General features: G+C 40.1%; 1 protein-coding gene across 7 annotated transcripts in view; it reads left to right on the top strand.

Annotated features, from left to right (window-relative positions):
- LOC111152475 (amyloid beta precursor protein) overlaps positions 1 to 24584 on the top strand; it is a 277755-nt gene that overhangs the window by 47568 nt on the left and 205603 nt on the right. For all 7 annotated transcript variants that reach the window (XM_022510996.1, XM_022510986.1, XM_022510978.1 and 4 more), the window contains exon 2: positions 17800 to 17967. In XM_022510996.1, the coding sequence (XP_022366704.1) occupies positions 17800 to 17967 (168 nt within the window). The remainder of the gene's footprint in view (positions 1 to 17799; positions 17968 to 24584) is intronic.

Here is a 24584-nt window from a genome sequence, read left to right as displayed (position 1 = left end):
TACCTGGGAAATGTTTGTCTTCATATAAGGCATCAAGCCAGAACTTTTCCTGAAACCTAACCAGGAATCAAACTCTGAAACCTTCTCTGTTAGAAGTGAGGACAAGTGTTTGATAGCCATCAGCATGTGCTGTTCTGCTTAGCTGTTCAACAAATAGTTTCTGTCTCTTCCTTGTAATATTTTCAGGTGTATTTTTTTACATTAGCCTTCACTTTCGGTGTTAGGTTACACTGAAATCTCTGAGAATCAGCTTCATGCTGTTGAGGGCTTTCAGCTGCAGGAATGTTTTAAATAGGTGATTGGATGCTTTACTAAAGGAATCTGGCTGCCCGCACTGTTTGTGCAAATCTAGGAGTCTAGTGAGATAATCTGATTTTTTAAAATGCTGCCTGAATTGCAAAATACTGCTCCTCTCAGGAATGTGTTACCAAAAGTCAGGAAATTATCGCTGAAGGTTATTGAGACATATAGATCGCAAGCCCCCTTGGTTTTTACACCATGTTTTTGCTTTTTGGTTTTGGGGTTTTTTGGTTGCTGCTGTTGTTTTGTTTTTACTAAGAGGAGCCTGAGTTCCTCAAACAAGTCAGGCTCTAGCTGGCATTTGGGAGTTGGTAAAGACAGGGGTGTGGGTGCTGTATTTTCTGTGCATTAGGAAATTACCCTTCTGGTGCCCACAGTAGAAAAAAAATCCCACAGGTATCTGAGTTGGAATTTGTTTTGTATCATTCCACGCCTTTGTCAATGATTACATTTTCGACATGCCGGTTATTGTTGTGTTTTTCATGCCAGGCATTCCCTAATGCTTTCCATAAATGCTCATTGAGTGCTTGTAGTGGGAGAGAGAGAGGGGCAAGTACCAATGAGCAAAGAGGGTCTTCAGTCGGTAGACTGTGAAGTACGGATGGTTCAGTTTAAGAGTTTGCAACGTTAGGATGGCGTGAAATGAAAATGAGATGCATTCTGTAAAAATGGTACTTTTGAATTTGGATTTTTTTCCCGGGCTCGCAATCTGCGGTACAGTCCTCTCTCCTGACGCTGGGTGGTGGTGGTGGTGGCAGCCATAGCTCCCAGGGTAAAAAACGCAATCAAGGGGGTAAAAAAATGCAATCACGAGGGTAAACAACCAACAGGCTGACAACCATTCTGTTTTTTGCTTTCAGTACCCTTTCAAGAAATTACATGAGGTATTCGACACTTTATTATAAAATGGGCCTTGTGTTAGATGATTTTGCCCAACTGTGGGGAAGTTAAGTGTGAGGGAGGCTAGGCTAAGCTGTGTTGTTCAGTAGGTTAGGTGTATTAAGTGCATTTTTGACTTAAGATGTTTTCAATTAGCGATGGGTTTATCGGGATGTAACCCCATTGTAAGTGAAAGAAGATCTGTAACTCATCTTGTTTGCAAAGACTGGGAATCCTTGTTCACACTACTTGATGTGAGTAGAAATTATGTTTTCTTCTACTCTAGCAGATAAAACTTAGATGAATACCTACAGGCGGTACCATCAGCCTCACCCTCGTTGTGAGAGCACCCCACGTGCTTTTGCCATCGTCACTGTCCAGTTGCCTTCATTTAGATCATATCTGTGTCCCTAATAGCCTCTAAATAGAATAGTTGGTACTATTCTCACTTAGAGATAAAGAAGCTAATATTCAGATGTTATGTCACTGAAACTGACATTACAAGTGGAAATGTAAGACCCCAAATATGGACATATCTATTCTTTTGCTCCTGGGCTTCTATTGTTTCTGCAACATTTTTTTTTTTTTTTAACATAGCCAAGAAAGTAGAAATAGTCTTCACTGTTCCCTTCTTTCAGAATTTTTTTCTCCTGGTACTGTAGTTCGTAATAGTCTTTATTCTGATAGGAAAGGCAATTTGAACAATTCTTATTGTGAGTCTAGAGTTCCAGAAAGGGAAAGCTTCTTTGAGAAAAGGCTTGGTGCCTTACTGAGGAAGGATAATCTGCTTCTGCTTACCAAGCAAATAGCTTGAAACTTAAACCTTGAGTACTCTTCAGTGTTAAAACCCTGGAGGAAAAGAAACAATCTTGGCTTACACTGAAAGTGATAAGTTAACAGAATACAGTTTGAACAATGAGCAGGAATGCTGTTTGAATGTTATCACAGATTCCTCACATCACATAATACTCGCTCTGAATTTCTATTACATTTGGAAAGCAGTTTTCTCCTATACTAAAAGTCTTAGTAATAAAAACACAGTAGCATGAGGGTTTGAAGCAGACAGGAAAAGTAGACGTTTGGTAAATATTATGCAACTTTGAAAAGAAATAAACCAAAGGACATAATGTAAATATCCTGCCTGCATATTAAAAAATAAGGTACTTTATGTTCTCCTCCTGAAATAGTTCTACAAATATTCTAAAAATAGAAAGGTGACGTTTCAAAATCATAAATTCTTTGATGCCACTTGACATAAGGATATTTGAACTCTTATCCCATATATAATGCTTATTTATAATCTTTTTCAGTCCAACAGACAGTAGGTGGATTCTTACCTATGTGTAAATATGAAAGTGTATGTATATGGGCGTCTGTAGGGAGTGGTATGAACAGAAGTAAATGGTAATATCTGAATTCCTTTATCTCCATTAACGTTCATGGAGCAAATTCTTTTAGTCCCCCTTCTTTTCCTTCCTGCTTGCCTGGTCTCCTTACTTAATGTGACTTGCTTCAAAAATTTTTCAGAAATCTTTTCATAAAATTTGTTAACTATCATTCTTCCACTTCTGATCTTCATTATTCATTGAAAACAGTCTACTAATGGCAAGGGCCAGTTGGTACCATTTTATAAGACACAAGCTCAATCCATACTAAAACATACAAATCCTGTAAATTTGGCAATTTTACTGGCAGGCCAGCTGAGATTGTTCAGAGCTGCTGTACTTCGAGCTAGTAGGAAGTCAGATGGAAATGACTTCCTAGAGAGGTTAGCAGGGGCTCTGAGGTTGATGTGTGCACCCCTCACCCCCTAACAGCCACTCTCAGATTTTAATATACATCAAAGGGACAGTATTCTATCTTAACTTACCAGCAAAATGCACATTTTTCTAAGGGTCTATAACCTTGTAAGTATTTTCATACCATTTTAGCACTAGAAATTGTAAAGATATTAAAGGATATGGATAATCTGTAATGTACCAGGCCCAGATGTGTATACTGGCTCCCTCACTAAGGACAGCCCAAGACTAGGGATCCCATTACCCTCCTCTCCCCATTTTAGCCCTGTTTGTCTCTCTGCCTCTGTTAGGTTCATAGTGGCCTGAAGCCTAAAACCTGTTAGAAGCTGTGAAGGAAAGTAGGGACGAATTCCTGGGCTGACAGAGGTTAGAGGAATATGTCCCTTTTTCTCTCCAGTCCAAGTTGTATGGGTACCTCTAGGATGCAGATGTGTGGGTATGGCCCTTTTGTCCATATTCTAATTAAATGATAAACTGACTCCATTTGTAAACTCACTACCTCTTTTGGAAGCTTGTTTTCCATTTTATCCTCCCAGCTGCAGTTTGTTCAAAACTTATTGTTCTCTTCTTCCCATCTAAGGATCCTTTGGGACTGGTTCATCTGTGTGGGACATTATGAATGGGTCAGTATTGCAGTGATAAAAGGAAAAAAAAAAATAGAAAAGGCAACACTAAACTTTTAAATACGCACTTATTTGTACCTTAAGCATGTTAGCATATAAGCCCTATGCTCTAGAATACTGCGGTGCTACAGATAAAGTCTGTTTTAAAGCTGTGTCATTAGATTAGTGATGACTATGATGTATATTTTTTAAAAATTTTCTTTATTTTTAGAGAGAGAGAGTGCAAGGGGAGGGAGGGGCAGAGGGAGAGAGAGAATCTCGAGCAGACTCTGTATTGAGCTCAGAGCCTGATGAGGAGCTTGATCCCACAACCCTGGGATCATGACCTGAGCCAAAATCAAGAGTCAGATGCCCAACCGACTGAGCCACCGAGGTGTCCTGTGAGAAATATGCTACTGATTAAAAGGAAAGATAAGTGCATCTGCCAGGTAATGAGTGAGATATCTCAAAATATCAGGTCAACATCAGAGCCTCGTATTAAAAAGAGAAATGACCCCGGAACAATCCTAACAATTTAGCTTGCAAATTATGTGGGGACAGTATGTTCCAGATCAATGAGATAAATTCTGTCTAGAGCTCATATACTCTTTACTTGACTCTGTGTGCTAAACCCAGGTGATATGGAGGCTTTAACTTCAGGAATCATTTGGTGTCATGTGGGAGAAATCTGGAGGATCTCAACATGAGGTATCAAATGACAGAAGTACTTGTCCCAGCATTCCAGAACTCAGTGCATCCCCTTTTCTAGCCCCACCCTCTTCTGCACACACCTCTACCTCCTGCGGAGGGCCCAGCCGGGCTACATGTGGCCAGTGGCCTCACTGCTTGTGTTCAGCAAGCACGTGCTGCTCTGGGGGATATGATCTTAGCATGAGTATTTTTTGGTGCAATTTGCATGTTCTTTGCTGGGAGGAGTGTAATTAGAATAAGATTTTGCATTTGCACAGCCACGTGTGAAATATGAGGCAGGAGCATTGTTTAATTAATAGCATTAGACTGTTTTCATTAAAATTTTTCCTTTTAAAAACATACTGAGTGAAAACAAAATACATTTAACTCAATTTAAAAAACCTGCCCATTTAAGCGAATTGTCATTTACAGAAATCTAAAGAAAAAGAAAGAAAAATGTAGAACCCCACAGAATCTGTCAGATTTAAAGATAGCAGCAGGTGATTGCCATCATCTTAAAAGCTTGAAAGGGCATGTGTTTGGAGCCTGGTCTTACCATCCCCAGTCAGATCTTTGTTTCTCAGCTCTAATAGATAAAACCAAGAGCCTGTGGCTCTTATGCCACAGTTAAGCCATTGTTTTATCTGATTCTCTACCTCCTATCAAATATTTATCAGGTTTCTGATAAATGTGCTGGTCTGTGCCAGCTGAACTAATTGAAGAACTCACTTCCAAGAGATGATAAGAAAGACTGAAAAGAGCGATAGGAGTGCAGTAAGATTGATGAGAGACAAAAGGCTAATATGTTGACCTGGACATTTATTACCGCATTTTAAATTCTGTATTGCCTTTGTCTGACATGTTTTAGGGGAGCACTGTCTATTAGAAGTACAACGTAAGTCACATGCTTAGTTAAAAATTTTCTAGGGGGCGCCTGGGTGGCTCAGTGGGTTAGGCCGCTGCCTTCGGCTCAGGTCATGATCTCAGGGTCCTGGGATCGAGCCCCGCATCGGGCTCTCTGCTCAGCGGGAAGCCTGCTTCCCTTCCTCTCTCTCTGCCTGCCTCTCTGCCTACTTGTGATCTCTGTCAAATAAGTAAATAAAATCTTTAAAAAAAAAAATTTCTAGGAGCCACATTTTTAAAAAGTACAGAAACAATTGGAATTTATTTTAATATATTTTAAGTTTAACCCACTTAACACTCAGCGTATAAAAATTATGGAGTATCTTACAATATAATTTTTCATACTAAGTCATCAAAATTTCAACTGGGACACTAAATTTTCATCAGAAAATTTTTCTAAGAGCTCATAAAAATGTACAGCCAGAAAGTGGCTCTGCTTATTCAAATTGTAAACTTGCTTAAACATTTAAACAGTAATCAGACTTTTTAAATTTAAATTTACATTAATAACAGTGAAGTCAAATAAAAATTCAGTTCCTCAGTTCAAACAGCTAGTGTTTGCCCTTAATAGTACAGGTTCAGGATACTCGACAGTGTAGTCCTTTTCTTGAGAACTGTGTTAAGAATGCCAGTGATAGAAGGGAGCAAAGGTGTTTGAGGTAGAGAGCAGTAGGCCCATAGGCTAACAATAGAAAAGACAGTAGTAGAGCAAATTTTAGGAGAGACCAGTGTTACACATGCTGTGTGAGGTGGAAATCCAGGTTTTGAGGGGAGAATGCCCAGCTGTGAGGGGTTCACACCAAATTTTATTTGAGCACAAGATCCTACTGCTTTAAACTTTTGAAAACTTTGAACCTCTTCCAACTTCCCACCCAATTGAGCAGCCTCCTCTGCAATTCTGATAGCTGGTTATCCATCCACTTACATGGCTCCTTGAGGAGGTGCTCACCGTCTCCATGACAGGATGTTCTTTCTCAGCAACTCTCCATCACTCTTTTTGCATTTAGAGACTTTTCCTTGAAATTTTCCTTCAGATGTTGTTTTCTCCTTTTTTCTCATTTTCATTAAAGTTTCCTGATAAAATTTTGTCTCCTTTGTCAACCCTATATTAAAATGGCCAGTTATTTTATGAACATCTGGGTTTTGTGGGAGTAGCAGAGGAATTGCAACTTGGGACACACAAGCTTTGGCAAACCAAAGGAGATCAAAAGACAGGAACATTACTTTTAGAGGAAAGGAGGAAGTTGGGAGGGACTGCTTTGAATACAAGTCCTTTGAAGGAATGCAAGAGCTCAGAGTGGTGATGGTTTCTCATTGGCTGAGGTGTGGAATTTTCCTATTGGCTGACCTTGTTGCTGGGTGAGGAGAAATTCTTCTTCCTGCTGGAGTAGCAAAATAGGCTTCTTCCTGATGGGGATGCAAGTGAAGAATAGTGAGGGTGTTAGAGCTCCCCCTTCTGGCCTTCTGACTCCGTTTTAAATGAGGATTCCTTTATTCAGTTTCATACCCTCCAAGATAACCATTCTTTAGTTTTTTTAGTGTTTATCTAAAAATGTGACTACAGAGCCGTCTGCCTGCCTCACACAGTAGAACATGCAGCTCCTGATCTCAGGGTTGTAAGTTTGAGCCCCACGTAGGGCATAGAGATTACTTAAAAATGAAAAACTCTTGGGGTGCCTGGGTGGCTCAGTGGGTTAAAGCGTCTGCCTTCAGCTCAGGTCATGGTCCCAGGGTCCTGGAATGGAACCCCACATCAAGCTCTGCTCAGTGGGGAGCCTGCTTCTCCCTCTCTCTCTGCCTGCCTCTCTGCATACTTGTGATCTCTGACTGTCAAATAAATAAAAATCTAAAAAAAAAAAAACTCTTTAAAAAAAATGTTAATACATCTTTGAGGATGTGATTTGGCACACAGGATTTCCCATGATCATGTGGAGCCTTGTATTTGTAAAACATAAGAGTACATTGCCTTTATTATATTTTTTCCTTTTATTTTCATCTCTTAAAGCCTTTGGAAGGTTTATTTTGTTTTGTTTTTTGTTTTTTGTTTTGTTTTGTTTATGGAACTGCTGCCCACTGTGCCTTTCCTGTTCTGTCCTGCTTCAAAGAATTATTTCAGGCAAAATACAGGATATTGTATATACTTTAAAAATTTCAGTTTGAAAAAATTTCTACCTTCTGAAATAATTCTGAGCTCTGATTCTATTACTTAGTACTTTAGTATTTTTATCAGGTACATACCTGTATTAGTTTGCCTTGCTACAGCAATGACACAAAGCCACAATCCACCCTGAAAATTCAGTGGCTTAAAATAATAACCGATTATGGTAGTTCCCAGGCCTATAGGTTCACTGATCTTGGCTGAGGTTGGCCAGATTTGATAGGAAATAATAAAACTTCGGAAACTGAACACCTGTGGAATTGTTCCTGTGTCTAAAATGGAGAGGAGTAATAGAATTTGAATTTTTCTGGGTTGCTTTGTGTACTGAATGCTAATCTGCCCTGGCTGTCAGAACTAGCAGAAATTACACAGGAAAATTGTTCATTTGTTATTATCAAATTCTTCACAATGGATGCCATTCAAACCAGCATTTCTGGGGCGCCCGGGTGGCTCAGTGGGTTAAACCTCTGTCTTTGGCTCGGGTCATGATCTCAGGGTCCTGCTCGCATCGGGCTCTCAGGTCAGCAGGGAGCCTGCTTCTCCCTTTTCTCTGCCTGCCTCTTTCTACTTGTGATCTCTCTCTCTGTCAAGTAAATGAATAAAATCTTTAAAAAAAAAAAAAAAAAAACCAAACCAGGATTTCTGGGAAACCCAATTTCTAGGTTCTCCAGCTTGTTAGCAACATGACTTAAATGCATTAACTCTAGAATGAGATTTTAACAAAACACCTTCATTTGAAATTTGCTTGCTCTTTACCAGTAAACCCGTATGTGTATGCGTGCACATTTATTACTATTACTAACTACCTGTATGGTATGTATATATGGAGAGATCTATGCATATGTCCCTGAAAATACAGATTAAGTAAGGTGTAAGGGTGGATGAACATGGGTTAACAGTTGGAATGTTGGTGATTCTAGACCCCTGCTTTGCAGATTCAATTCGCTACTTCTAATTTAAGGAAAGAACAAATACAGGAGAAAGTTTTCATTTGCATTTCAGGGGAGATTTCTTAAAGAGAAAGCTACCGAACATTACTAGGTTGTTAACCTCTAGTGATTAATTCATTGATTGATTGATTTTTAGTTTTTTTAATTTAAATTCAGTTAGCCAACACATAGTACATCCTTAATTTTTGATGTAATATTCAATGATTCACTAGTTGTACATAACACCCAGTGAACATCTAGTGATTTAAATTTAAGAAATGCAGATTAAACATTTCAGCTATAGATCTGCTTCCCCTTTTATTTACTTCCTCTAAAAATAATATTTTACTTTACTTATTTTTTAAAGATTTTATTTATTTATTTATTTATTTATTTACTTGCCAGAGAGAGGAGAGAGTACAAGCATGGAAAGTGGCAGGCAGAGACAGAAGCAGGCTCCCCTGGTGTGGACTCCATCTTAGGACCCTGGGATCATAACCTGAGCTGAAGACACTCAACCGACTGAACCACCTAGGCGTCCCTAAAAATAATATTTTAAAAAGCCAGAAACAACTGCAAAATATTACAACCATAGTGGGAAGAAGTTATTTGAAAATAATATTCAAGACTGAAGAATAAAAAAGGCTAAGAACTAGGAGAAGGAATGGCTCAGGAAGAAAAAAGCAAACATAGGTTTTAGAGTAACAGCTGTGATTAGAGTCCTAGGCAGATTTTTGAGTCTTTCTGATTATTTAAGTAGATGAGGAAGTGACTTATCTTGTTTTTTCTCAGACTCAAATGAGATCATGAAAGAAGGCCCTAAGTAGATGCTTTGATTTTTGCCCTTAACTCGGTTTCCTATCTCCCCGTGCACAAGGTCGAGGCCGATGAGCTAGCAATGCTAAGAGAGTCAAAATAGTTTAAAGATATGATAAAGATTTTTAGATAAAGATTTTTAGGCATATAGTTTAAGCACATAGTTTAGGCATATAGTTTTGCCATCTATGAGACTTTATTTTTTTCAATTCCAGTTTTAGATTTTACATCTGTTCTGGGCAGTAGACATCACTCTTTCTTAGGCCTGCCTAAAATTCATGCTGTAAACATTGGTAATTTAATTTTATGGGTGTTGAGTAACAAAGGTTTCTGTTGAGAGAGCTCTTGATATCCTACTGGCCACCAGCAGCAAGAATTATTTACTGGACTTGTTATGAAATGGAAGGAGTTTGGGGTCTGCTTTAGAATACCTGTCTTCCAACGATTGTATGATCTCTCTGATATGAGGAAATGGAGGTGTAACATGGGGGATTTGGGGAGTAGGAAAAGAATAAATGAAACAAGATGGAATTGGGAGGGAGACCACCCATAAGTGACTCTTAATCTCACAAAACAAACTGAGGGTTGCTGGGGGGAGGGGGGTCGGGAAAGGGTGGTGGGGTTATGGACATTGGGGAGGGTATGTGCTATGGTGAGTGCTGTGAAGTTTGTAAACCTGGCAATTCACAGACCTGTACCCCTGGGGATAAAAATACATTATATGTTTATAAAAAAATTAAAACATTTAATTAAAAAAATTAAAGCAAAAAAAGTATCTGTCTTCTGAGCAGAAAGAAAAACTTGATATTGTCAAAGGACAAAACTAAAACAATTTAAGTTACAAGTTTGATATCCTTCATTCAAGAGAAAACAGCCATGAACTGGGGGAGCCCAGTGCCCCACAAGCAGTGGAATAGTGTTCCCCAGGGAGTTGGAGGAAGAAGAGTTTTAAAGAGCTTTGGAAAAGGCAATGCAGAAACAGGGGCATAATTGGCTGGGAGGTGGGAGATTTCCTTATAAAGCTAGTAGGTCTTATTTTCTAGGGTAAGGTAAACCTGCTACAGCTCAGTTGACACATTGCGATTAGTGACATTAAAATTTCTTGACAGGTGTTTCCCTGAAGCGCAGGCTGATGTAGGTTTAGTTTATGTTGTGGGCCCCGGCCACTGGTGAGGTCTCCATTTTCCAGGTCCCCATACAAGCATTCACTTTGTCAATACCAGCAGAGACCATGTATTCAAGGAGGGCGAACTTGTCATTTGAGCCAAGTCAACAGTGCTCAAAAAGAACATCAGATTTCAAGGACTGAAATATATGGATTAGTTCTCAAAAGGAATCTTTTCTCTTTACTCACTCTTGTGGCAAATCTCAGGGCACTTTAGCCTGAAACTCAAGATCTGAAATAATTGTGCCCCAAGTAGCGGATGTAATGAAGAAGGCCAGCCCTCCACACGGATAAATTGAAACTGTGTACAATTTCTATAATCGCATTTCTGTATGCTTTGACTAGCCTCTCTGTTCTTCCCTCTGTAAATACATGCATCCACACACGGATGGCAAAACCTAGGAAAATTGCAGTTTTCTGTTTTGATAATCATCTGGTCATGTATACAAAACCATTAATGGAGTAGGTCCACCTCTCACCTCTACCTCTTCTTAATACTGTGGCCTTGGACGAATCCTTACCAGAGCCTTTTCCTTCTCCTTAGAGTTGGAATGGATGTTTTACCGATTCTTCCAGTTCTGGGATTCTAATTTTAATTTGTTGCCCTGTTCTAGATACAAAATGGGCAATTGCAGATGTTATGGTTCTGCTTATGATATTTGGGGGAGGGGAGAAGGATGTTAAGGGAAACCTTACAGTCATTCAGTCTTTTTCTTTGGAGAAAGAAAATTTATGTTAAGCGTTAATGTACTGGGTTTCCCCTTGAAAGGGGTTTACTCTCAGATCTTCTAGATTGTGATTCTAGAGAACAGTTAATTACACTGAAAATGGAAAACCCAAATGTCTTAAAAGTAAATTTAAAAGCGTTTTTGTGGGGTAAATTTGAGTTATGCCCAGGTAAAATGTATTTATGTGAGAAAATCTTGGGTGTGATAGAAATAGTATCACCTGTGCTTTTAAAAAGATACAGTGTAAGAATTTGGCCCCACCCCGGGGGGGAATCGTGAACTGATTAAATAATACCAAATACTCTACCGTATGAGGCGAGCTATTCAGACCAGTGAGAAGCCCGTTTAAATCCAGAAACCAGATGGTTTTCATTAGCCACGAACCTTAAAATTACATAAATCCATGGATGCAGCTAAGCTATGGATCCTTGCCCTTTCCTTGCCAAGCGAGACTTTTCAGCCAGCAAAACAGAGCCTTCCTTGTTCCCTTTCCCTTTTAGTCAGGACTGTGTGGGAGGAATGCTGCCAAGCCTGCTCTATAAGGAATTTTGATCTCCTTGATGATAATAAAGAGAAAACTTTTTTGGGAAAGGGAACACCCAGTGTGAAAAGACTGCAGGGGAACTTGTTGGAGAGGCTGGTTTTGCCCTTGTAAAGTGCATCAATTCTAGGTGTAAGTTTCAGGTTCAGCTCCACAGATGGGCTTCAATTAGGCATATATGTTTATTTTTGTTTATGTTAATTTCCCCTTAAGCCCTTGTAAAGCCTGTTTTCCAGCTAACTTGCTTTGGAAAGTCCATTTTCATTTCAGTTCTCTAGATATTATGGCCCTAAAATATTTTTCTCGCAGCAAAGGATTGTTTATAAAAGGTGAACAGCATTTTTAGGTGCACTGTTTTGGTCTCTGTAGCTCAGGGCATTCTGTAATAAATAGGCTGTTGCTTTGGAGGCAATGTGTGGATGCTCCATTGTTTTAGCCGCTTATTTTGTTCGTTGTCACCGAACACTGTTTTCCCATGGGAAAGCATCTCTGGTCTTATGATGTCAGTGGGAAGTCATTCCGTTTACAAGAATTATCTTCATTTTCACTCTTTCAGAAACACACGCACCATGAATGGCCAGTTATGCCAGGGTTCCAATCTTTGAGGTGTTGTCTTGCGTTTCTGCCAAGTAACCTTACATTACCTCACATGGCGTTAAGATGAATGTAAAATTAAAATGTGATGGTTACTTAAGTGGCTCTGTTTCCCATCAACTAACGTTTTACATTGCAAATTTCTGTTAAAAGGAGAAACGTTTTTGAAAAGTTAGGAATAATTCTCTTTAGGAAGACTTTGACAGAGTACGCATTTTAATTGGCAGCAAATAACTTACCCTAGGACCCAAAGATTTCGGTTTTAAGAGTGTCCACATTAACAGGTCTTGCATCCAACCCTGCATATGATTTATTAAGCCATTTCTTTAAGGCTGCATTCGGAAAAAAGGATTTGAGTAAAACTGTCAGGCCCTTGGAGGACGGCTACGAATTATCTCCTGTGTGTCCACATTGGCTGGTGATGGTTTCCTTCTGGCTCTATGCCAAAGAGGGGGCTGCTTGTAGCAACCCAGGGTTTTGCTGCTTTGTTTCGAAAAACACTTATTGGATGCGGGTGAAGATCCTTGTGGGTTTTCTTTTTTCTTTCTTTCTTTTTTTTTTTTTTAAGTTGACTGAGCTAGGAATGTTACTTAAAACAATTCTTTGCAGGTGGGCTTCAGTAAGAAGAGAAAAGCTTTTTGTTCAGTTTGCATCTCCCAGCTAATTGCTGTGATCTTGTACACAGCTGGTATAGGTTTAAGAAAGAATTTTTGCCCGAGAAACATGTTTTTGTGAGTTAAGTATTAATTTGTGAAGGGGCTCTTGTAATGTCATGTATAACAGATGTATACATACTGCCAATTTTATAATTTTTAGTGTAATAATTGGCCCTAATTATTGAGGAATCAAAGTTTGAACTATTAAGCATTTTCCACTGTCAGAAAATGGAGTGTGTTAATGACCATGATTCTCTATAGTTAATTTTTCAGTTACTGTTAGATCTCATCTGGTGAAAAACCCAAAAGGAACTGAAACATAGATCTTCTGGTATTAACTACCCTTGTTAAAAGGAAGAGATCACAAGGCAATTAAGAATGTTTTACAGGGACACCTGTGTGGCTCAGTTGGTTAAGTGTCTCCCTTCCACTCAGGTCATGATTCCAGGGTCCTGGGATCGAGTCCCACATTGGGCTCTCTGCTTGGCGGGGAGTCTGCTTCTCCCTCTGTCACTCACCCTGCTTGTGCTGTCTCTCTCTCTGTGTCAAACAAATAGATAAAATCTTTAAAAAAAAAATTTTTTTTTTTTTTAAGTTTTCCAGTAGGGGCACCTGGGTGGCTCAGTCAGTTAAGCGTCCAACTCTCTCTCTCTTTTCTTTCTTCTTAAATTTTGTTTATTTGAAAGAGAGCACGAACAGGGGGTGGGGAGAGGGAGACGCAGACTCCCCACTGAGGTGGGAGCCCAATATGGGACTTGATCTCAGGACCTTGGGATCACAACCTGAACAGAAGGCAGACGCTTAACTGACTGAGCCACCCAGGCAACCCATGTCCAACTCTTGATCACAGGGTCATGAGTTCAAGCCCCACATTGGGCTCCCACGCTGGGTGTGGAGCCTACTTAGAAAAAAAAATGTTTTTCAGTAATATGATAGGGCCAGAAGCAATGCATTTGAGATGTGAGAAAGATTACCACCGTTTGAATAGGGGGCTTATACAAACAGACACGCAGGTGGCATCAAAAGAACTGTAAAGTCAGGGAAAGGGGAGGATGACAGAATGCAGAATGGAAGAAATAAAAAGAAATTAAGGTAGGGACGAAAGAAAACACTTACTTGATGTGTTTGTCAGCTGGGAGGACTAGTTGTCTCAGCTTGCCAGGGACTTTCCTGGTTTCAGCGCAAGAAGTCTCACATCCTGGAAACCCCTCTGTCCCAGGCAAACTGGGATGGTTGGTCATCCTGTTGTCAAGGCAAGGGCAAGGCTTAATTTACTGCTTTGTCCCCAAAACGAGTTCAGTGCCTAGCATGTGTGGTGTGTGCAAACTTACTGATAAAATCAATGTCACTTGCTACCATTGATTATTATGGTGGTTTCATTGGAGTTGCCGCGCAGCAGCTAGGGGCTGAAAGCGTGAGATCTCCAAGACCTTTTAAAGAAGGTAAAAGAGAAGCAAACCCCCCCCCCCCCCCCCCCCCCGCACCATCTTTAGGAATGTCTTCCAGTATGAAACTGAAGGATCGCGAGTTAGTAATGGTATAATCAGAGGAGTAAGGGGAGCCATGGTAGTTCATTTCCACAGAGTCCAAGGGAAAAGACTTCCAAGGAAGAATTCATGTGTGGCCAAGAAGTTGAAAAGCCTATTTGGTTTCTCCAGAGGCCAAATGTGACCTTTGAGAAAGCAATCTGAGTTGATGGGTAGAACGTAAACCAGATGGCAGGGGGCTTAAGAGGCATGTGAGAAGGTGGTGTGAATGAGTGTTGAAATCACCAGTTGATAAAATTTGTTGTAAGAAAGGGGATAGGCAGACGATGGCCTCCGCCTGCTTTGTCAATAAAATTTTGTTGTTAAAACAGCTACACCCATTTTGCCTGTTGTCTGGGGCTGCTTTTTTATTATAACAGCAGGGTAGAATAGTCACAGCAGAGACCTTGCTTACAACACGTACAATATTTACTATCTGGCCCCTAACGGAAGAAATTTGCTGACCCCCCTGCTCTGGAGGATGAAAGAAAGGAGGAATCCTTTTTTGTCTCTTGTTTGCATTTTTCAAGTAGAAGAGATCAAAGGCTATTTGTGGACGTCTTACAGAGCTGGAGAAGGAAAAGCATGTGAGGTGTCTGTTGCTGGGTAGCAGGTTACTCCAAACGCAATGGTTTCAAACGGTAGCCATGTAGTATCTTAGTTTCTGTAGGTCACAAATTTGGGTGCGTCTTTCCAGGTGGTTCTGACTCCAGGTTTCAGTCCTGCCACCAAGGGCTGTGGTCCTGAGGGCTTGATGTGGCTGTAGGATGTTTCCAAGCTGACTCACGTTTCTGTTGACAGGAGGCCATGGTTCCTCATCTTGTTCTGTGGGCCTCTCCATAGGGCTGCCTGTATGCCTGCACAGCATGGCAGCTGACCTCTCCGAAAACAATGGATCCCAGAGAGCAAGAGAGAAGCCGTGGTGCCTTTCATGACCTTTCCTTGGAAGTCACATATCATTTTGGCCCTATTTTGTTTGTTGTGCAGACAGACCTTTTATGCATTATGGGATAGCACTGACAAGAGCTTAAACACCGGGAGGCCAGGGTCCTTGGGGGCATTTTTCGAGGCTGGCTGCCTCAGGGAGAGAAACTGGCACTTAAATGTTCCTTGAAGGGAAGTTATGGAATGAAGGGCATTTTCACTGATGAGGAGGTAGAACCTGTAGTGAGCAGGTCAGAGACATTTTGAGCTACCAAGGGGGGAATTCATTCAATAAAATAATTACCAACTGTGGTGGGGGACCGTTAGTCTTTCTGTTCACTAAGAGATAAGTTACCAAGATTCTAAGACTGGAAATCTTTGGGACAAGGAATGAATTTGAACAGAAGGAAGTAATCATGGAGAATCCAGTAGCGATCTTGTTACTAGACTATAAATTCCTTGAAGACAAGGGTTCATATTTTACATTGAAATAAATAAATTTTATACATTAAAAATATTTTTATATCCTCTATAGCATCTCATATAGGGCCTTATCTATAGATATCTGATGATTATTTGACTTTCTTTCAGAGTTATTGTCTCACTACTTATTTCAATAAAATTGACAAAATTTGTATTCTGATTTTTTAGAATCAAGGCGTTGAATTTCCTCCTGTTCCCTCAAAAAAGCTGTGACACTTAAGTTTGTGGAGCATTCTGCTTAGGCTGGTTTTTGCATCTGTTGGAAAATGAGATGCCCAGGTTTTGGCTTGGAAATTGTAGGAGGTGGCAAGGGGCCCAGACTGGGGAGCTGAGGGGTCCCAACTATTTTTGTTGATTCCTGCTGACGACCTGATACTGTGGTTTCAGCTGCTCTGTTACATCTGGAGATGGAGAGGCAGAATGTTGTTCAGTATACTTTATAATATACTTAATAAGTAGAATTAGATACGTAGAAAATGTTACCTGAAATATGGTTTTAGAGATTTTTCCAAGAGCTTTTGCACTTGGATCTGTGACGGGTCTCAGCTGGGTTCAGTGCAAGTTTTTTTTTTTTTTTTTTAAACGACATAAATCTGCTGTGGTTGGACAAAATATATATGAAGCTGACTAGAATGGACAGATGTTTGATCTATTTTTACATTTCTGTGGGAAGAAATGTCAAGAAGCTATTTCTTAACTGAAATCTCTCAGTGCAATTTTAGTTGTTTTGTTTTTTATTCCCTCCTGTGAACAATTTTTAGAAATGATACACTTTATTATAGAATCATCTAGTTCTTGACGGTATGAATGGCTTCTGGCGGAAGTTTACTCTTCTTGACATGGCTATCACCCATTTCCTCAGCAGCTGGCTTTAACAAAGGAGGAATTACTTTGCTTAATGTGTCTTTTGATTCCCTGCTTTCCAATAACGCTTTTACTCCTGTGGATTTATTTTTTTATCTCTTGTTGATTTTTTTAATCTTTTGACACATCAGAACCCATTAAGTAAAATTTGAAAAACACTTCTGGAAAGGTAGTATCTGTTCACAGAAGGGTTTGGAAATACAGAAAGGCAACCTTTTCAGTTATGTCGGTGAAATGGTATACTGCCTGTAACAGCAATAGCTAGGACCTATTAAGAGCTTAGCACACAGTAGGTGGACTCTGGGAAAGAGACCTTGCTGCATCCTCACAGTGTACATGGGGAGGTGAGACTCCAGCACCCTTAACCTGTTCTTAAGAGCTGAGAGAGTGATGGGGTGCCTTGGTGGCTCAGTTGGCTAAGCAACTACCTTCTATTCAGGTCATGGTCCTGGGATCAAGCCCCAAGTCAAGCTCCCTGCTCAGTGGGGAGTCTGCTTCTCCCTCTCCCATTGCCCCTCCCCCTGCTCCTGCTCTCTCCTTACATGCTCTTGTGCTTCCTGTCTCTCAAATAAATAAAGTCTCATATTTAAAAAAAAAAAAAAAAGCTGAGAATGATAACCAGGGAATATTCTGGGGAAAACCAGTGGAATGGCCAACATACTCAGCCATATTTGTGCATGGTAAATTCTACAGTAATTTTTATGTTTAGAAAATAATAATGTCACTTGCTAGCTAAGAAGGCACGCTGACATCATGCCCTCAGCTCTGGGAGGTACCGTACAACCTTACTCTTAGACATGGTCATCCAGCAGGGAGTTGGCATTGTTCTTTGCGTGAGTCAGTTGGAGGCTATTATGAGAATATGGTTTCCTCCAGAGTGATTATTTTTATTTCAGAAAAACACCTTATTTTATTTTCAGAACCTTTCAGTAGGCACAGTAGAATCTGCTACGGGGGATTGCATAAACTTTTCAATGAATAAATTCTTCTCAGTATTGTTAATGCCTGTATTTCGACATTTTAAAAAAGCACTGTACTGTAGGTGGTTGGAGATGTATTAGCCTACGTGATACTCAAGGGAATGTGGACGGCAGAGCTAATTCCTACTTGCAGGAATTTCTGGAAGTGAAAGTGAACTATTTTTGGTATCGCTGCATGCTATGTTCCTCTTTATAACCCTTCCCCAACCTCTTCCCCAGAGCTGTGGATTTGTGTAACTAACCTGAACTTATTTTTTTTTAGGTGCCCACTGATGGCAATGCCGGCCTGCTGGCAGAACCTCAGGTTGCCATGTTCTGCGGCAAACTGAACATGCACATGAACGTGCAAAATGGAAAGTGGGAGTCCGATCCTTCGGGGACCAAAACCTGCATTGGCACCAAGGAGGATATCCTGCAGTACTGCCAAGAAGTAAGTCCCTTCTGAGAGCTGGGCATTCATGTTGGGTCACATGCGTATATTTTTTTTAATTTCACTTCTGAAGTATTGATCTTTTATCTCTTACAGTGAAAATCTTGGTTCCTTTTTTTAGTACTTTTTCCCAATTTTTTATTGTTGTACAGATATACACACACAAAATCGATCATCATAACCAGTGTACAGTTTGGTGATACTAAATATATCTACAATGTGCTACCATCCATCCCCAGAACTCACATGCTCACCTCTTTTTTTTTAATGATTTTTAAAAATATTATTTTTAAAATTTAAATTCAGTTAATTAACATATAGTGTATTATTAGTTTCAGGGGTAGAGTTCAGTGATTCATCAGTCTTATACGACACCACACCCAGTGTTCATAACATCACCTGCCCCTTTTCATGCCCATCACCCAGTTACCCCATCCCTGACCCTATCACCTCCGGCATCCCCTATGATTAAGAGTCTCTTACGATTTGTCTCTCTCTCACTGATTTTGTCTCATTCATATGTGGAATTTAAGAAACAAAACAGAGGATCATAGGGGAAGGGAGGAAAATCTTGGTTCCTCATGATTCACTATGCTATCATTATGTTTACTTGCTTTACCATATATAACACATATTTTTTTAAAAATTATGATGTCATGATAGAACCATCCATAAACCAACTGAGTAAAGTTTAAGATCTCTTGGCACTTCATTAATTTTTGGCATATATCCCACTATCATTTCACAGTCAAGATAATGTATTGAAAAGTTGCTAGAATTAGTTTTCCTTACTTATATTACCACTTTGATCCATTTTCTTTGCTTATATTCAGTCTTAGTCTTTTGCTCCTTATTAATTTTGTTTTTTGAAAATGTAAGACATTGACATTGTTAAAACTTAGAAACTCTATAAAAAGTTGCACTCAGAAATCTCGCTCGCCACCTGTCCTCCATTGATCAACATTTTCATTGTTCCTGATTTATCCTTCTAACAAAAGAGAATGTATGGTTGGTTCTCCTTCTTTTTCTTATAAAAAAGGTGCTTACAGGAAGCTCCTTTCTGTATTTTGCTTTTTTAACTTTTGTATTCTAGAAATCACACCCTCACCATTCATAAAGATCTTCATCCTTTTTGTAATTTTTCTAGCTTCCTTGCTATATTATATAGGATATTCCTTCCTTACTAATTTAATTTTAAAATAACTGGAGTCCAAGACATCTTATCCCACGCTTCCAGACAATTGCCTATTCTAGGATATGTGGCTCTTTGTGTTTTAAGAGCATCTAAAGGAATCAGTCTTATGCCTCTTGGCAAACTTCTTATTCTTCATATAAACAACAGATAAACTGGCAACATTGTTGTAATCTTTTATGTACTAGAAAATTTCCTTTTTAAGGTATATATTTTTTTACATATATACACACACACATTTTTTTTTTTTTTTGGTGACACTCTGAAGAAGGACATTCTCTAAGTATTAACTCTTGTGTTCTGAGAAGCAAAAAAGCATCCATATCATCACAATATATTCCATATCAAGGAATTTTTATCTTGAAGGAGCATGAACCACGATGTGAGAAGGTAATTTTTCATATTTAAGTAAAAATCACTAATATTTAAGTCCATTATATTTCTTATTAAAAGCATTTATTCAATAAGGATTGAAAGTGAGGTGCTTGGGTGGCTCAGTCAGTTAAGCGTCTGACTCTTGATTTCAGCTCAGGTCATGATCCTCAACATCATGGGATCAAGTCCTACCACTAGGCTCCATGCTTGGTGGGGTGTCTGCTTGAGGATTCTTTCTCTCTCCCTCTTATTCTGCCCCTCACCCCCGAAAATAATGAATAAATCTTAAAAAAAAAAATAGGGATTGATAAGAAATTACCTTTTGTCCAGATAGGACATTTTTTTTTAAAGATTTTATTTATTTATTTGACAGAGAGAGATCACAAGCAGGCAGAGAGAGAGGAGGAAACAGACTCCCTGCTGAGCAGAGAGCCCCATGCAGGGCTCAATCCCAGGACCCTGAGATCATGACCTGAGCTGAAGGCAGAGAGAGGCTTAACCTGCTGAGCCACTCTGCCCCAGATAGGACATTTCTAAAATACACATTTTGGAAATAATATTCACATTCTGTGCAAGAGTTCCTCTGGGACAGTTTTGTAGTAAGTTATGAGTTTGATAAATTGCTCTGTGTGCATGCTTATAGGGTTTTTTATACCGTTTCACTTCTGAACATGCATACGGATTAATCATTTTGAATATTAAATATACATATATTTTTAAAGGATAGAATTAAGTTCAGTTAATGATGCTGACCACATCATCCTTTTCTGTTGAATGGCTAATTTGATGTATGTACCTTAGTTTGCATCTTATTTTTCCTCCCTTAGTGCCACTTATATGAGTAATCAGATGCTTTTACATTTGTATGATGACCATATAAAAATTACTTTTCACGATCCTGAGAACAACCCTTATTCCCACGCCACTTAGAGATCCCACTCTTGTCTGGGTAGCTTCCCTTCCTGTCTGTTGTTTGTTCTAGGGCTAAGCCACAGGGTGGTTCTTCTGGGTCCTAGACTTTGCCACATTGTTGGTAGCCGTGGGACAGGAGAGTAAGCTTTTTGGTTGTTTCTCCTTTGTCTTGGCAATGCTGTCCTATGTCGTGCCTGCCTGTCTCAGCTCACCACCCACCAGGATTATGTGCACAGGCTAGAGTCTTCAGATGGTTTAGACAAACATCACACCACAGAAATAAGAAAGGGCCTGGACATCAGACTGTGAGCCATTTTAATGAATTTGGTTTTTTCCATAACAGCAGGAAGTCATTGAAAGTGTTTTTTACTTTTTTTAAAGAAGGGGAAGGACTGTAGATTTGCATTTCAAAAAGTCCTCCTCCTGCTTTATCACGCTGACCCTATAGCTAGCTTCTGTGTTCTCTGTAGGACCCTCTGTGCTGTTCTATAAGGTAGCCACAAGCCAGGTGTGGCTTTTGAGCATTTGCAGTGTGGCTGGCCCAAACTAAGGTGTGCTGAAAGTGTAACATAAACACTGTATTTTAAAAGTTCACATGAAAAAATAATATAAAATAGCTCATTAGTAATTTCATATTTCCTATTGAAATATTTTGTATATATTGGTTTAAACTTCATATTTATGTTATTAAATTGTAAATACTATGTTGTTAATATGAACTTCGCCTGTTTTTACTGTTTAATGTGGCTACCATGGAATTTATAATTACATAGGTGATACATTTCCATTCTATTTCTGTTGGACTGTGCTGCTCTCCCCCTCCACCCCATACCGCTAGCGACTCTGGGCTGTAAGGGTCTCAGATCCCATCATCTGGCAAGTGGGAAAGGGAAGCAGACGTGAGGAGTACCCCCAAGACCTTCCACCAGAACTTTACTGGTGATTGGGAATCAGGGAGGAAGGCTTGCTTGGGGCCTTTAATAAATACCTCTTTCATTAAAATATTTTAGTGTAAGGGGATAATATGAATGAATACCTTTCGAGAGCCCAGTGGTTCTCTCCCTCCCTCAAACATTATATCTCTGGGTGCTAAAGAGGCAATGATGAGTGGAACACAGAACCTGTCCCTGAAAGGGGATCTAGAGAGAGAAACAGGCTTGTAGAATACTTTTAGCGATAACAAAACCAACAATGTGGATGATGCTATTGCCAGCTAACTTTTATTAAACTTAACAATTAACAAGGTAGCTACGCTACCTTGCTAAGTGCTTGCTCTCCTTTTACCCTCGTGGTACCTCTGGGGAAAAATCTGGAAAAGAATCTTGGCAAATTGCAACATTTAAGGGGAACAAGTGTGAAAGAATGCCATGAGCAGAGGAGGGCCAGTGGCCAAGGCCTAGGACCGAGGCAGGAGCTACCACATGCTGAAAGCCAAGCCGGGTTAATTTCTACATGAAGTGATGAGTGCAAGTGTGATCTAGACCGAAAGGTTGAAGCATAGTTTTTGACAATGCAAAAACTTGACTCTTGCCAAATGAACACACATCAAAGGTTTTATTCAGTTCCTTAATTAATGAGGTGACCTGGAAGATTTTAAAGCTGGGTCAGATGGACTAGAGGGATTTAAATACCTTTCCCAACAAGGTTCACATACAAGGCTAGGAATAGGACCCATCCGACTGCATCGCACGGGACGGACACATTTGCACTGCTATCCGATTTCCACATTATCCACCCTTACAGAGCTGTCAGATAGCCCAGTCAATAGCAAGTCAGTCAGAAGAACACACTCTGTGGAATCAGATCATCTTTTCCCCTACCGCCCCAGGGCTCTGGAAGAGGACACCTGGGAGTCACTGCTGGGGACACCCAGTAATCCCCATTTCTAAGTCACAGGCATTGTGACTTAGATTTTGATTTGGCATATAAAAGGCCATTGTTGATCTTTAAGAGAGCAATTTCAGTGGAAGAGCCCGGGACAAGTCAGCTTGCGTAGATTACAGGAAGAATGACATGAATGGATGGTGAAGACATCTGTGCATTCTCTGAGGGAAGATCCAGACGCAGGGAGCTTGAAGGCAATTCAAGGAAAAGGGACAGGCTTTGTTTTTTGTTGTGTCTTTGTTGTTTTGGTTTTGTTTTTGTTTTCCAAAGGGAATGAACTTAAGCTAAAGGAAGCCTGAGCTAAACTGTGGGGAGTGTAGAAGTCCAATCATAAGAGAAGTAGGCTCCAGTATCTGTAAGAACTAGGTAGGAATGAGATCCAGGGAATAAGGCTGAGTCTTGGAAAGAAGAAAAGGGGAAAATTATAAAGGTGGGTTAATTAGGCAGTTTCTGTTGCTAAGTGACAGAAACCCACTAAACATTTTACCCATGGAGAGTATTTTCTGCCACAGATGGGAAGGATCTTGGGATGTGGTTAGCTTACAGAATTTTTTTTTTTTAATTTATTTATTTGACAGAGAGAGAGAGATCACAAGTAGGCAGAGAGGCAGGCAGAGAGAGAGGGGGAAGCAGGCTCCCCGCTGAGCAGAGAGCCCGATTCGGGACTCGATGCCAGGACCCTGAGATCGTGACCTGAGCCGAAGGCAGAGGCTCAACCCACTGAGCCACCCAGGCGCCCAGCTTACAGAATTTTTTAAAATATCCTCAAAAACTGGGTCCTTAGATCCTGGTGCTGAGACCCAGCGCTGCCTGGAATCTCTCTGTTGGCGTCTCTGTTGTTCTCTGCTTATCCTTCCTCCGGTGTGTTCACCTCATTCTCTCCTGCAAAGACGGAAGCCTGGGAAGATGGCAGCCAGGAGCTCCGGGAGTGTGTTGTCTTAGCTTGGCATCCCAACTTGGTTCTGCCATTGTGCATTATAATTCCAAGGTGGAGTTTCTGGTTGGCCCTGCTTTTTTGGTCATGCGCCTACCTTCAGATGAATTACCATATCCGTAAGGACTAAGTACTGGGACTGGTCCACCATGGTCCTGAGGTTGTGTGGCCTGTTTATAGCCCAGCCAGAGCCACAGGGTGTGGGGAGAGGGGCTTTGGCTAGGAAGGAGACAAGAGTGAGCGGCATGGGGCTGAAATAGAATAAAGACCATAGCCCAACACAGCGGGCTTAGAAACACACAGTGAATTAGAAAAGTTATAGGTTGGAGAGACGGTAGCTGAGGGAATTTGTAGTATGTCATGACTTTAACTGGCTTTTGAGAAACTGGTGGGGTGGAGAGATGGTTGCTCAGAACTTTGAAACCCTCTTTGGCATTTTCTATTGAATGGTGCATCCTGAACTCTCTGGAAGATTCCTTATGGATATTTTAAGGTCTTCCTGCCACTTTCCACTTTGTAGGTATTCTAATATTTTTCTTTTATGAATAGAAATAGTTTTCTTTTGTAGGGATTGAATTTTTCTGTGTTTCGTTGAAATTTTTTTTCCTTTATTCCTTTTTTGACTCCCTGTTTTTGTTTTAGATGGTATTGAATGATTTTCTAATAAGAAAGCCAAGGAAAATAATAATTACAGTTTTTCTTTTCTTTTCTTTTTTTTAAAGATTTTATCTATTTATTTGACAGACAGAGATCACAAGTAGGCAGAGAGGCAGGTGGGGGGAGGGTGGGAGGAAGCAGGCTCCCTGCCGAGAGGCCAATTCAGGGCTCCATCCCAGGACCCTGGGATCATGACCTGAGCTGAAGGCAGAGGCTTTAACACCCACTGAGCCACCCAGGTGTCCCCACAGTTTTTCTGTGTCCTCTTTTCACAGGTTTTGCAAGTTGTAGTAATTCCAAATTCTCGAAAGTTGTAATACTACAATCTGTTCCATTGCCATAATACTCAACAGTGGCAGGTTCTGTCTTTAACTGGGTTCATCATTTACATCAGTCCTTCCACCAAAGAATCTCTATTCCTGTATCACTTATTTTGATTACTTTTTTTTTTTTCTGTTTTTGGTTGACTGTCATCTTAGTTATTTCTAAATTCTTATTGAACAATGGCTTAATTAAGTATAGAGTTCAAGGTTGACAGGCATTCTTGTCCAGCACCTTGAAGATACTTATCCATTGCATTCTGGCATCTGTCATGGTGCAAATACTTAAAAAAAAATTTTTTTTTTAAAGATTTTATTTATTTGTCAGAGAGAGAGAGAGAGT

This window comes from Enhydra lutris, unplaced genomic scaffold, assembly GCF_002288905.1.
Source record: "Enhydra lutris kenyoni isolate GAN:26980312 unplaced genomic scaffold, ASM228890v2 scaffoldscaffold2, whole genome shotgun sequence".
NCBI classification, from domain to species: domain Eukaryota; kingdom Metazoa; phylum Chordata; class Mammalia; order Carnivora; family Mustelidae; genus Enhydra; species Enhydra lutris.
The sequence above is the reverse complement of the archived record's forward strand: the minus strand, read 5'-3'. Positions and strand labels throughout refer to the sequence as shown.